Below are 13,218 nucleotides of genomic sequence, written 5' to 3' on the forward strand. Positions count from 1 at the left end.
CAGAGAGAATGAGAGAGGAGAGAGGGTGAGACACAGGGAACAGAAAAGGAGAGAGGGTGAGACACAGAGAACAGGAGAGGAGAGAGGTTGAGACATACAGAGAACAGGAGAGGAGAGAGTGTGAGACAGAGAGAACAGGAGAGGAGAGAGTGTGAGACACAGAGAGAACAGGAGAGGAGAGAGGGTGAGACACAAAGGGAACAGGAGAGGGGAGAGGGTGAGACACAGGGAACAGAAAAGGAGAGAGGGTGAGACACAGAGAACAGGAGAGGAGAGAGGGTGAGACACAGAGAGAACAGGAGAGGAGAGAGGGTGAGACAGAGAGAATGAGAGAGGAGAGAGGGTGAGACACAGAGAGAACAGGAGAGGAGAGAGGTTGAGACACAGAGAGAACAGGAGGGGAGAGAGGGTGACACACAGAGAGAACAGGAGAGGAGAGAGGGTGAGACACAGAGAACAGCAGAGGGGAGAGAGGGTGAGACACAGAGAGAACAGCAGAGGAGAGAGGGTGAGACAGAGAGAAGAGGAGAGGAGAGAGGGTGAGACCGAGAGAACAGGAGAGGGGAGAGGGTGAGACACAGGGAACAGAATAGGAGAGAGGGTGAGACACAGAGAACAGGAGAGGAGAGAGGGTGAGACACAGAGAGAACAGGAGAGGAGAGAGGGTGAGACACAAAGGGAACAGGAGAGGGGAGAGGGTGAGACACAGGGAACAGAAAAGGAGAGAGGGTGAGACACAGAGAGAAGAGGAGAGGAGAGAGGGTGAGACAGAGAGAACAGGAGAGGGGAGAGGGTGAGACACGGAACAGAAAAGGAGAGAGGGTGAGACACAGAGAACAGGAGAGGAGAGAGGGTGAGACATACAGAGAACAGGAGAGGAGAGAGTGTGAGACAGAGAACAGGAGAGGAGAGAGTGTGAGACGCAGAGAGAACAGGAGAGGAGAGAGGGTGAGACACAAAGGGAACAGGAGAGGGGAGAGGGTGAGACACAGGGAACAGAAAAGGAGAGAGGGTGAGACACAGAGAACAGGAGAGGAGAGAGGGTGAGACACAGAGAGAAGAGGAGAGGAGAGAGGGTGAGACAGAGAGAACAGGAGAGGAGAGAGGGTGAGACACAGACAGAACAGGAGAGGAGAGAGGGTGAGACACAGAGAGAAGAGGAGAGGAGAGAGGGTGAGACACAGAGAGAAGAGGAGAGGAGAGAGGGTGAGAAACAGAGAGAAGAGGAGAGGAGAGAGGGTGAGTCTGTATTATTTGAGGTGATCATCCAGTGCCTAGTTTTAGTGGTGAATAAATAATGATTTTAAATAATGTGTGCTGTGGATTTAACAAATTCATGAAAATCAAGGAGAATCAAGGAGAAACAAAACACTGTTCTTCAGTCTCACTCTCACCCACTACTTTATAGAGAAACATTATCTTATATTTCTTATGTGTTTTATATTATTATTGTTTGTGTTTACTGTGATTATAACTTTATACCAGCCCCACACTCACTGAGAGGCTTTAGTTTAAATATATAACATTATCTTAGGGGCCTCAGACTTCTGCACAGTGCTGTGTATCTGGTGTATTTTGGGGCTGAGGAGCAGGGGGCGCTGTGGTGTTTTCAGCTGCACACAGCAGATGATCAGTGGACTCCATCTCCACTGCCACTGCTCTGCTAACCGCCTGCATAAACCAGGGTGGTGGTGAGGGGGTGTTTAAGGAGCGGGGGCTGGTGAGGTGGTGTTTAGGGGGTGTAGGAGTGGTGCTGAATACTGAAAGTGTCATGTCATGTTCTGGATTACTGAGAGAGTGACATCACACTTCACAGCAGCAGGAATGAGACTCACTGACTGATCCGGAGAAGGACATCAGCTCCTCAAAATTCACACGGGCTCCAGTGAACACGGTCTTTTACAGCGGTGGTGAAGGTAACCACACGTCCTGATGTCTACAACACAAACGCAGACATTTTATTTACATTCTACTTTTCTGATCTAAACCATCCTCAGTTAGAAAGAGAACGCTGAATTCTCACTGTTATACATTCAGTCTACTTTTAGATTCAGAAACATACAGAGGAAGGAGGATAACTGTCAATAATAAATCCATCAAAACTCCTTCTGACACAGGAACATTGACTACACAGAAGATCAGTTAAAACCATATAACCACAAATGCATGAACATAGACAAGCAACAAATTCGAAAGCAATGAAAACAGTTTAACAACAGGGGCAAAGAGAAAGAAACTGGAATTAAAAACCGAAACTGGTGAGAGGTAACAGTGCGGTGAGCTGTAGATGATGCTGAGAGACGCTGAGCAGAGGGAATAAAACCCAGACTGACCATGAAAATCCTGAAGGACCTGAGGTGTAACCCCGTCTACAGGTGAGTGTCGGATAACAGCTTTGTGAAAAGATTAAATCCAATGTTTCTCACGTCTCAGAGATGAGGAGGACCTCCCAGCTTCATCAGAAATCTCACAGTGATGAGCGTACCATCCCCTCCATCTATAAATCTGAACACCTCAGGGTGAACCGTCCTAAGACTGGAGTGTGGAAGCTGAAGCACGTGTAAACACCACAATCGAGACCTGAGAGAAAAGAGAGTGAGAAATAGTGAGAAATCCTAACACTGCCCTGCCTGAGCCTCTCCACCCTGATGGGAATTTAAACTGGATGCTGCAGGACAACAGATCCTCAGAGTTGTTCTGATAATATATGGTTTAAAGATGATGTTCATGATTTTAATAAAAAAAAAAAGTTTAATTCACAGGATCTGTTGTCCTCAGCTCTGCGTGTTTTAGGTGGAGCGGTGTGTGTGAGTGAGAAGCGACTGTATCTTTTAATGTGGAGCGGTGTGTGTGAGTGAGAAGCGACTGTATCTTTTAATGTGGAGCGGTGTGTGTGAGTAAGAAGCGACTGTATCTTTTAATGTTGAGCGGTGTGTGTGAGTAAGAAGCGACTGTATCTTTTAATGTGGAGCGGTGTGTGTGTGAGTAAGAAGCGACTGTATCTTTTAATGTGGAGCGGTGTGTGTGAGTAAGAAGCGACTGTATCTTTTAAGGTGGAGCGGTGTGTGTGAGTAAGAAGCGACTGTATCTTTTAAGGTGGAGCGGTGCGTGTGAGTAAGAAGCGACTGTATCTTTTAAGTTGGAGCGGTGTGTGTGAGTAAGAAGCGACTGTATCTTTTAAGGTGGAGTGGTGTGTGTGAGTAAGAAGCGACTGTATCTTTTAAAGTGGAGTGGTGTGTGTGAGTAAGAAGCGACTGTATCTTTTAATGTGTAGTGGTCTGTGAGAGTAAGAAGCGACTGTATCTTTTAAAGTGGAGCGGTGTGTGTGAGTAAGAAGCAACTGTATCTTTTAAGGTGGAGTGGTGTGTGTGAGTAAGAAGCGACTGTATCTTTTAATGTGGAGCAGTGTGTGTGAGTAAGAAGCGACTATCTTTTAAGGTGGAATGGTGTGTGTGAGTAAGAAGCGACTGTATCTTTTAAGGTGGAGTGGTGTGTGTGAGTAAGAAGCGACTGTATCTTTTAATGTGGAGTGGTGTGTGTGAGTAAGAAGCGACTGTATCTTTTAATGTGTAGTGGTCTGTGAGAGTAAGAAGCGACTGTATCTTTTAAGGTGGAATGGTGTGTGTGAGTAAGAAGCGACTGTATCTTTTAAGGTGGAGTGGTGTGTGTGAGTAAGAAGCGACTGTATCTTTTAATGTGGAGTGGTGTGTGTGAGTAAGAAGCGACTGTATCTTTTAATGTGTAGTGGTCTGTGAGAGTAAGAAGCGACTGTATCTTTTAAAGTGGAGTGGTGTGTGTGAGTAAGAAGCAACTGTATCTTTTAAGGTGGAGTGGTGTGTGTGAGTAAGAAGCGACTGTATCTTTTAATGTGGAGCAGTGTGTGTGAGTAAGAAGCGACTATCTTTTAAGGTGGAATGGTGTGTGTGAGTAAGAAGCGACTGTATCTTTTAAGGTGGAGTGGTGTGTGTGAGTAAGAAGCAACTGTATCTTTTAATGTGGAGCGGTGTGTGTTAGTAAGAAGCGACTGTATCTTTTAATGTGGAGCGGTGTGTGTTAGTAAGAAGCGACTGTATCTTTTAATGTGGAGCAGTGTGTGTGAGTAAGAAGCGACTATCTTTTAAGGTGGAGCAGTGTGTGTGAGTAAGAAGCGACTGTATCTTTTAAGGTGGAGCGGTGTGTGTGAGTAAGAAGCGACTGTATCTTTTAATGTGGAGTGGTGTGTGTGAGTAAGAAGCGACTGTATCTTTTAATGTGTAGTGGTCTGTGTGAGTAAGAAGCGACTGTATCTTTTAAGGTGGAATGGTGTGTGTGAGTAAGAAGCGACTGTATCTTTTAAGGTGGAGTGGTGTGTGTGAGTAAGAAGCGACTGTATCTTTTAATGTGGAGTGGTGTGTGTGAGTAAGAAGCGACTGTATCTTTTAATGTGTAGTGGTCTGTGAGAGTAAGAAGCGACTGTATCTTTTAAAGTGGAGTGGTGTGTGTGAGTAAGAAGCAACTGTATCTTTTAATGTGGAGCGGTGTGTGTTAGTAAGAAGCGACTGTATCTTTTAATGTGGAGCGGTGTGTGTTAGTAAGAAGCGACTGTATCTTTTAATGTGGAGCAGTGTGTGTGAGTAAGAAGCGACTATCTTTTAAGGTGGAGCAGTGTGTGTGAGTAAGAAGCGACTGTATCTTTTAAGGTGGAGCGGTGTGTGTGAGTAAGAAGCGACTGTATCTTTTAATGTGGAGCGGTGTGTGTGAGTAAGAAGCGACTGTATCTTTTAAGGTGGAGCGGTGCGTTTGAGTAAGAAGCGACTGTATCTTTTAAGGTGGAGTGGTGTGTGTGAGTAAGAAGCGACTGTATCTTTTAATGTGGAGTGGTGTGTGTGAGTAAGAAGCGACTGTATCTTTTAATGTGGAGCGGTGTGTGTTAGTAAGAAGCGACTGTATCTTTTAATGTGGAGCGGTGTGTGTTAGTAAGAAGCGACTGTATCTTTTAATGTGGAGCAGTGTGTGTGAGTAAGAAGCGACTATCTTTTAAGGTGGAGCAGTGTGTGTGAGTAAGAAGCGACTGTATCTTTTAAGGTGGAGCGGTGTGTGAGTAAGAAGCGACTGTATCTTTTAATGTGGAGCGGTGTGTGTGAGTAAGAAGCGACTGTATCTTTTAAGGTGGAGCGGTGCGTTTGAGTAAGAAGCGACTGTATCTTTTAAGGTGGAGCGGTGTGTGTGAGTAAGAAGTGACTGTATCTTTTAAGGTGGAGCGGTGTGTGTGAGTAAGAAGCGACTGTATCTTTTAATGTGGAGCGGTGTGTGTGAGTGAGAAGCGACTGTATCTTTTAATGTGGAGCGGTGTGTGTGAGTGAGAAGCGACTGTATCTTTTAATGTGGAGCGGTGTGTGTGAGTGAGAAGCGACTGTATCTTTTAATGTGGAGCGGTGTGTGTGAGTAAGAAGCGACTGTATCTTTTAATGTGGAGCGGTGTGTGTGAGTAAGAAGCGACTGTATCTTTTAATGTGGAGCAGTGTGTGTGTGAGTAAGAAGCGACTGTATCTTTTAATGTGGAGCGGTGTGTGTGAGTAAGAAGCGACTGTATCTTTTAAGGTGGAGCGGTGTGTGTGAGTAAGAAGCGACTGTATCTTTTAAGGTGGAGCGGTGTGTGTGAGTAAGAAGCGACTGTATCTTTTAAGGTGGAGCGGTGCGTGTGAGTAAGAAGCGACTGTATCTTTTAAGTTGGAGCGGTGTGTGTGAGTAAGAAGCGACTGTATCTTTTAATGTGGAGCGGTGTGTGTGAGTAAGAAGCGACTGTATCTTTTAAGGTGGAGTGGTGTGTGTGAGTAAGAAGCGACTGTATCTTTTAAAGTGGAGTGGTGTGTGTGAGTAAGAAGCGACTGTATCTTTTAAAGTGGAGTGGTGTGTGTGAGTAAGAAGCAACTGTATCTTTTAAGGTGGAGTGGTGTGTGTGAGTAAGAAGCGACTGTATCTTTTAATGTGGAGCAGTGTGTGTGAGTAAGAAGCGACTATCTTTTAAGGTGGAATGGTGTGTGTGAGTAAGAAGCGACTGTATCTTTTAAGGTGGAGTGGTGTGTGTGAGTAAGAAGCGACTGTATCTTTTAATGTGGAGTGGTGTGTGTGAGTAAGAAGCGACTGTATCTTTTAATGTGTAGTGGTCTGTGAGAGTAAGAAGCGACTGTATCTTTTAAGGTGGAATGGTGTGTGTGAGTAAGAAGCGACTGTATCTTTTAAGGTGGAGTGGTGTGTGTGAGTAAGAAGCGACTGTATCTTTTAATGTGGAGTGGTGTGTGTGAGTAAGAAGCGACTGTATCTTTTAATGTGTAGTGGTCTGTGAGAGTAAGAAGCGACTGTATCTTTTAAAGTGGAGTGGTGTGTGTGAGTAAGAAGCAACTGTATCTTTTAATGTGGAGCGGTGTGTGTTAGTAAGAAGCGACTGTATCTTTTAATGTGGAGCGGTGTGTGTTAGTAAGAAGCGACTGTATCTTTTAATGTGGAGCAGTGTGTGTGAGTAAGAAGCGACTATCTTTTAAGGTGGAGCAGTGTGTGTGAGTAAGAAGCGACTGTATCTTTTAATGTGGAGTGGTGTGTGTGAGTAAGAAGCGACTGTATCTTTTAATGTGTAGTGGTCTGTGTGAGTAAGAAGCGACTGTATCTTTTAAGGTGGAATGGTGTGTGTGAGTAAGAAGCGACTGTATCTTTTAATGTGGAGTGGTGTGTGTGAGTAAGAAGCGACTGTATCTTTTAATGTGGAGTGGTGTGTGTGAGTAAGAAGCGACTGTATCTTTTAATGTGTAGTGGTCTGTGAGAGTAAGAAGCGACTGTATCTTTTAAAGTGGAGTGGTGTGTGTGAGTAAGAAGCAACTGTATCTTTTAATGTGGAGCGGTGTGTGTTAGTAAGAAGCGACTGTATCTTTTAATGTGGAGCGGTGTGTGTTAGTAAGAAGCGACTGTATCTTTTAATGTGGAGCAGTGTGTGTGAGTAAGAAGCGACTATCTTTTAAGGTGGAGCAGTGTGTGTGAGTAAGAAGCGACTGTATCTTTTAAGGTGGAGCGGTGTGTGAGTAAGAAGCGACTGTATCTTTTAATGTGGAGCGGTGTGTGTGAGTAAGAAGCGACTGTATCTTTTAAGGTGGAGCGGTGCGTTTGAGTAAGAAGCGACTGTATCTTTTAAGGTGGAGCGGTGTGTGTGAGTAAGAAGTGACTGTATCTTTTAAGGTGGAGCGGTGTGTGTGAGTAAGAAGCGACTGTATCTTTTAATGCGGAGCGGTGTGTGTGAGTGAGAAGCGACTGTATCTTTTAATGTGGAGCGGTGTGTGTGAGTAAGAAGCGACTGTATCTTTTAATGTGGAGCGGTGTGTGTGAGTAAGAAGCGACTGTATCTTTTAAGGTGGAGCGGTGTGTGTGAGTAAGAAGCGACTGTATCTTTTAAGGTGGAGCGGTGTGTGAGTAAGAAGTGACTGTATCTTTTAATGTGGAGCGGTGTGTGTGAGTAAGAAGCGACTGTATCTTTTAATGTGGAGCGGTGCGTTTGAGTAAGAAGCGACTGTATCTTTTAAGGTGGAGCGGTGTGTGTGAGTAAGAAGTGACTGTATCTTTTAAGGTGGAGCGGTGTGTGTGAGTAAGAAGCGACTGTATCTTTTAATGTGGAGCGGTGTGTGTAAGTCAGAAGCGACTGTATCTTTTAAGGTGGAGCGGTGTGTGTGAGTAAGAAGCGACTGTATCTTTTAAGGTGGAGCGGTGTGTGAGTAAGAAGCGACTGTATCTTTTAATGTGGAGCGGTGTGCGTTAGTAAGAAGCGACTGTATCTTTTAATGTGGAGCGGTGTGTGTAAGTCAGAAGCGACTGTATCTTTTAAGGTGGAGCGGTGTGTGTGAGTAAGAAGCGACTGTATCTTTTAAGGTGGAGCGGTGTGTGAGTAAGAAGCGACTGTATCTTTTAATGTGGAGCGGTGTGTGTAAGTCAGAAGCGACTGTATCTTTTAAGGTGGAGCGGTGTGTGTGAGTAAGAAGCGACTGTATCTTTTAAGGTGGAGCGGTGTGTGAGTAAGAAGCGACTGTATCTTTTAATGTGGAGTGGTGTGTGTGAGTAAGAAGCGACTGTATCTTTTAAGGTGGAGAGGTGTGTGTGAGTAAGAAGCGACTGTATCTTTTAATGTGGAGCGGTGTATGTGAGTAAGAAGCGACTGTATCTTTTAAGGTGGAGCGGTGTGTGTTAGTAAGAAGCGACTGTATCTTTTAAGTTGGAGTGGTCTGTGAGGGTAAGAAGCGACTGTATCTTTTAATGTGGAGCGGTGTGTGTGAGTAAGAAGCGTCTGTATCTTTTAAGGTGGAGCGGTGCGTTTGAGTAAGAAGCGACTGTATCTTTTAATGTGGAGCGGTGTGTGTAAGTAAGAAGCGACTGTATCTTTTAAGGTGGAGCGGTGTGTGTGAGTAAGAAGCGACTGTATCTTTTAATGTGGAGCGGTGTGTGTGAGTAAGAAGCGACTGTATCTTTTAAGGTGGAGCGGTGTGAGTAAGAAGCGACTGTATCTTTTAAGGTGGAGTGGTGTGTGTGAGTAAGAAGCGACTGTATCTTTTAAGGTGGAGCGGTGTGTGTGAGTAAGAAGCGACTGTATCTTTTAATGTGGAGCGGTGTGTGTAAGTCAGAAGCGACTATCTTTTAAGGTGGAGCGGTGTGTGTGAGTAAGAAGCGACTGTATCTTTTAAGGTGGAGCGGTGTGTGAGTAAGAAGCGACTGTATCTTTTAATGTGGAGTGGTGTGTGTGAGTAAGAAGCGACTGTATCTTTTAAGGTGGAGAGGTGTGTGTGAGTAAGAAGCGACTGTATCTTTTAAGGTGGAGAGGTGTGTGTGAGTAAGAAGCGACTGTATCTTTTAATGTGGAGCGGTGTATGTGAGTAAGAAGCGACTGTATCTTTTAAGGTGGAGCGGTGTGTGTTAGTAAGAAGCGACTGTATCTTTTAAGTTGGAGCGGTGCGATTGAGTAAGAAGCGACTGTATCTTTTAATGTGGAGCGGTGTGTGTAAGTAAGAAGCGACTGTATCTTTTAAGGTGGAGCGGTGTGTGTGAGTAAGAAGCGACTGTATCTTTTAAGGTGGGGCGGTGTGTGTGAGTAAGAAGCGACTGTATCTTTTAAGGTGGAGCGGTGTGAGTAAGAAGCGACTGTATCTTTTAAGGTGGAGTGGTGTGTGTGAGTAAGAAGCGACTGTATCTTTTAAGGTGGAGCGGTGTGTGTGAGTAAGAAGCGACTGTATCTTTTAATGTGGAGCGGTTTGTGTGAGTAAGAAGCGACTGTATCTTTTAAGGTGGAGAGGTGTGTGTGAGTAAGAAGCGACTGTATCTTTTAAGGTGGAGAGGTGTGTGTGAGTAAGAAGCGACTGTATCTTTTAATGTGGAGCGGTGTATGTGAGTAAGAAGCGACTGTATCTTTTAAGGTGGAGCGGTGTGTGTTAGTAAGAAGCGACTGTATCTTTTAAGTTGGAGCGGTGCGATTGAGTAAGAAGCGACTGTATCTTTTAATGTGGAGCGGTGTGTGTAAGTAAGAAGCGACTGTATCTTTTAAGGTGGAGCGGTGTGTGTGAGTAAGAAGCGACTGTATCTTTTAATGTGGGGCGGTGTGTGTGAGTAAGAAGCGACTGTATCTTTTAAGGTGGGGCGGTGTGTGTGAGTAAGAAGCGACTGTATCTTTTAAGGTGGAGCGGTGTGAGTAAGAAGCGACTGTATCTTTTAAGGTGGAGCGGTGTGTGTGAGTAAGAAGCGACTGTATCTTTTAAGGTGGAGAGGTGTGTGTGAGTAAGAAGCGACTGTATCTTTTAAGGTGGAGCGGTGTGTGTGAGTAAGAAGCGACTGTATCTTTTAAGGTGGAGCGGTGTGTGTGAGTAAGAAGCGACTGTATCTTTTAAGGTGGGGCGGTGTGTGTGAGTAAGAAGCGACTGTATCTTTTAAGGTGGAGCGGTGTGTGTGAGTAAGAAGCGACTGTATCTTTTAATGTGGAGCGGTGTGTGTGAGTAAGAAGCGACTGTATCTTTTAAGGTGGAGAGGTGTGTGTGAGTAAGAAGCGACTGTATCTTTTAAGGTGGAGCGGTGTGTGTGAGTAAGAAGCGACTGTATCTTTTAAGGTGGAGCGGTGTGTGTGAGTAAGAAGCGACTGTATCTTTTAAGGTGGAGTGGTGTGTGTGAGTAAGAAGCGACTGTATCTTTTAAGGTGGAGAGGTGTGTGTGAGTAAGAAGCGACTGTATCTTTTAATGTGGAGAGGTGTGTGTGAGTAAGAAGCGACTGTATCTTTTAATGTGGAGCGGTGTGTGTGAGTAAGAAGCGACTGTATCTTTTAATGTGGAGCGGTGTGTGTGAGTAAGAAGCGACTGTATCTTTTAAGGTGGAGCGGTGTGTGTGAGTAAGAAGCGACTGTATCTTTTAAGGTGGAGCGGTGTGTGTGAGTAAGAAGCGACTGTATCTTTTAAGGTGGAGCGGTGCGTGTGAGTAAGAAGCGACTGTATCTTTTAAGTTGGAGCGGTGTGTGTGAGTAAGAAGCGACCGTATCTTTTAATGTGGAGTGGTCTGTGAGAGTAAGAAGCGACTGTATCTTTTAATGTGGAGCGGTGTGTGTGAGTAAGAAGCGACTGTATCTTTTAAGGTGGAGTGGTGTGTGTGAGTAAGAAGCGACTGTATCTTTTAAGGTGGAGTGGTGTGTGTGAGTAAGAAGCGACTGTATCTTTTAATGTGGAGCGGTGTGTGTTAGTAAGAAGCGAGTGTATCTTTTAAGTTGGAGCGGTGTGTGTGAGTAAGAAGCGACTGTATCTTTTAAGGTGGAGAGATGTGTGTGAGTAAGAAGCGACTGTATCTTTTAAAGTGGAGTGGTGTGTGTGAGTAAGAAGCAACTGTATCTTTTAATGTGGAGCGGTGTGTGTTAGTAAGAAGCGACTGTATCTTTTAATGTGGAGCGGTGTGTGTTAGTAAGAAGCGACTGTATCTTTTAATGTGGAGCGGTGTGTGTGAGTAAGAAGCGACTATCTTTTAAGGTGGAGCAGTGTGTGTGAGTAAGAAGCGACTGTATCTTTTAAGGTGGAGCTGTGTGTGAGTAAGAAGCGACTGTATCTTTTAATGTGGAGCGGTGTGTGTGAGTAAGAAGTGACTGTATCTTTTAAGGTGGAGCGGTGCGTTTGAGTAAGAAGCGACTGTATCTTTTAAGGTGGAGCGGTGTGTGTGAGTAAGAAGTGACTGTATCTTTTAAGGTGGAGCGGTGTGTGTGAGTAAGAAGCGACTGTATCTTTTAATGTGGAGCGGTGTGTGTAAGTCAGAAGCGACTGTATCTTTTAAGGTGGAGCGGTGTGTGTGAGTAAGAAGCGACTGTATCTTTTAAGGTGGAGCGGTGTGTGAGTAAGAAGCGACTGTATCTTTTAATGTGGAGCGGTGTGCGTTAGTAAGAAGCGACTGTATCTTTTAATGTGGAGCGGTGTGTGTAAGTCAGAAGCGACTGTATCTTTTAAGGTGGAGCGGTGTCTGTGAGTAAGAAGCGACTGTATCTTTTAAGGTGGAGCGGTGTGTGAGTAAGAAGCGACTGTATCTTTTAATGTGGAGCGGTGTGTGTAAGTCAGAAGCGACTATCTTTTAAGGTGGAGCGGTGTGTGTGAGTAAGAAGCGACTGTATCTTTTAAGGTGGAGCGGTGTGTGTGAGTAAGAAGCGACTGTATCTTTTAAGGTGGAGAGGTGTGTGTGAGTAAGAAGCGACTGTATCTTTTAAGGTGGAGAGGTGTGTGTGAGTAAGAAGCGACTGTATCTTTTAATGTGGAGCGGCGTATGTGAGTAAGAAGCGACTGTATCTTTTAAGGTGGAGCGGTGTGTGTTAGTAAGAAGCGACTGTATCTTTTAATGTGGGGCGGTGTGTGTGAGTAAGAAGCGACTGTATCTTTTAAGGTGGAGCGGTGTGAGTAAGAAGCGACTGTATCTTTTAAGGTGGAGTGGTGTGTGTGAGTAAGAAGCGACTGTATCTTTTAAGGTGGAGCGGTGTGTGTGAGTAAGAAGCGACTGTATCTTTTAATGTGGAGCGGTGTGTGTGAGTAAGAAGCGACTGTATCTTTTAAGGTGGAGTGGTGTGTGTGAGTAAGAAGCGACTGTATCTTTTAAGGTGGAGAGGTGTGTGTGAGTAAGAAGCGACTGTATCTTTTAATGTGGAGAGGTGTGTGTGAGTAAGAAGCGACTGTATCTTTTAAGGTGGAGCGGTGTGTGTGAGTAAGAAGCGACTGTATCTTTTAAGGTGGAGTGGTGTGTGTGAGTAAGAAGCGACTGTATCTTTTAATGTGGAGTGGTGTGTGTGAGTAAGAAGCGACTGTATCTTTTAAGGTGGAGCGGTGTGTGTGAGTAAGAAGCGACTGTATCTTTTAAGGTGGAGTGGTGTGTGTGAGTAAGAAGCGACTGTATCTTTTAAGGTGGAGCGGTGTGTGTGAGTAAGAAGCGACTGTATCTTTTAATGTGGAGCGGTGTGTGTGAGTAAGAAGCGACTGTATCTTTTAAGGTGGAGTGGTGTGTGTGAGTAAGAAGCGACTGTATCTTTTAAGTAAATGTTGTGCAAATTATTTTTACATTTTTGTATAATGCTAATCTGGGAAGTCTTCTATTGCTGTATTTTATAAACGTGTGTATTGGCATCTATTGATATGTGAATTCTCAGATATCAGCATTGGCTCAGCACGGGCTTCAGCCACGCGTCCACTAACTAAACACGTTACTGAAAGTGGTGAAATGCCTCAGTGGTATTTATACACACCAGACAAACTGTGCATTTAACCCTTTACACACACCAAACAGGGGTTTATTTGTAGACCTCAGAGAACACTGACCTGTAAGAGACTGAGTGAGTGAACAGCTGCACAAGCCCTGAGCGCCTGAATGACTGTGTGAATGTTTGTCCAGGTGACGCTGTCCTGCTGAAGGAGGAGTGTTCCAATCTGAAAGAAGAGTGTGAGACACTGAAGGAAGCCAACAGCAAACTGACGGTGAAACTACAGCTGCTGCAGACGACTCGGTACAAACACACTCTTCACCCTGCCCCGGGACACCCAGCAGGTTCAGCCACTCACATACAGTTCACACTCACTATTCAGCCATTCATCCTGTGTAAAATGGAACCTAGAGAGGGAATACCATCACTGCATCTGCTGTTAACCTTCTGCCTACGCTCTTCTTCCAGACACCTCCCCCCTGGAGGTCCCTTATGGCCCCCAGCTGGGTGC

General features: G+C 44.9%; 1 protein-coding gene across 5 annotated transcripts in view; it reads left to right on the top strand.

The window, feature by feature from the left end:
• ccdc136a (coiled-coil domain containing 136a) overlaps positions 1-13,218 on the top strand; it is a 35,021-nt gene that overhangs the window by 14,018 nt on the left and 7,785 nt on the right. For all 5 annotated transcript variants that reach the window (XR_010795953.1, XM_066649209.1, XM_066649213.1 and 2 more), the window contains one exon: positions 12,899-13,010. Coding sequence is in view for 4 of the 5 variants with exons in the window: in XM_066649209.1 (XP_066505306.1) it covers positions 12,899-13,010 (112 nt within the window). In the remaining variant the exon portion in view is untranslated. The remainder of the gene's footprint in view (positions 1-12,898; positions 13,011-13,218) is intronic.

The sequence above is a fragment of the Hoplias malabaricus genome, chromosome 17 (assembly GCF_029633855.1).
Source record: "Hoplias malabaricus isolate fHopMal1 chromosome 17, fHopMal1.hap1, whole genome shotgun sequence".
Taxonomy (NCBI): Eukaryota; Metazoa; Chordata; class Actinopteri; order Characiformes; family Erythrinidae; genus Hoplias; species Hoplias malabaricus.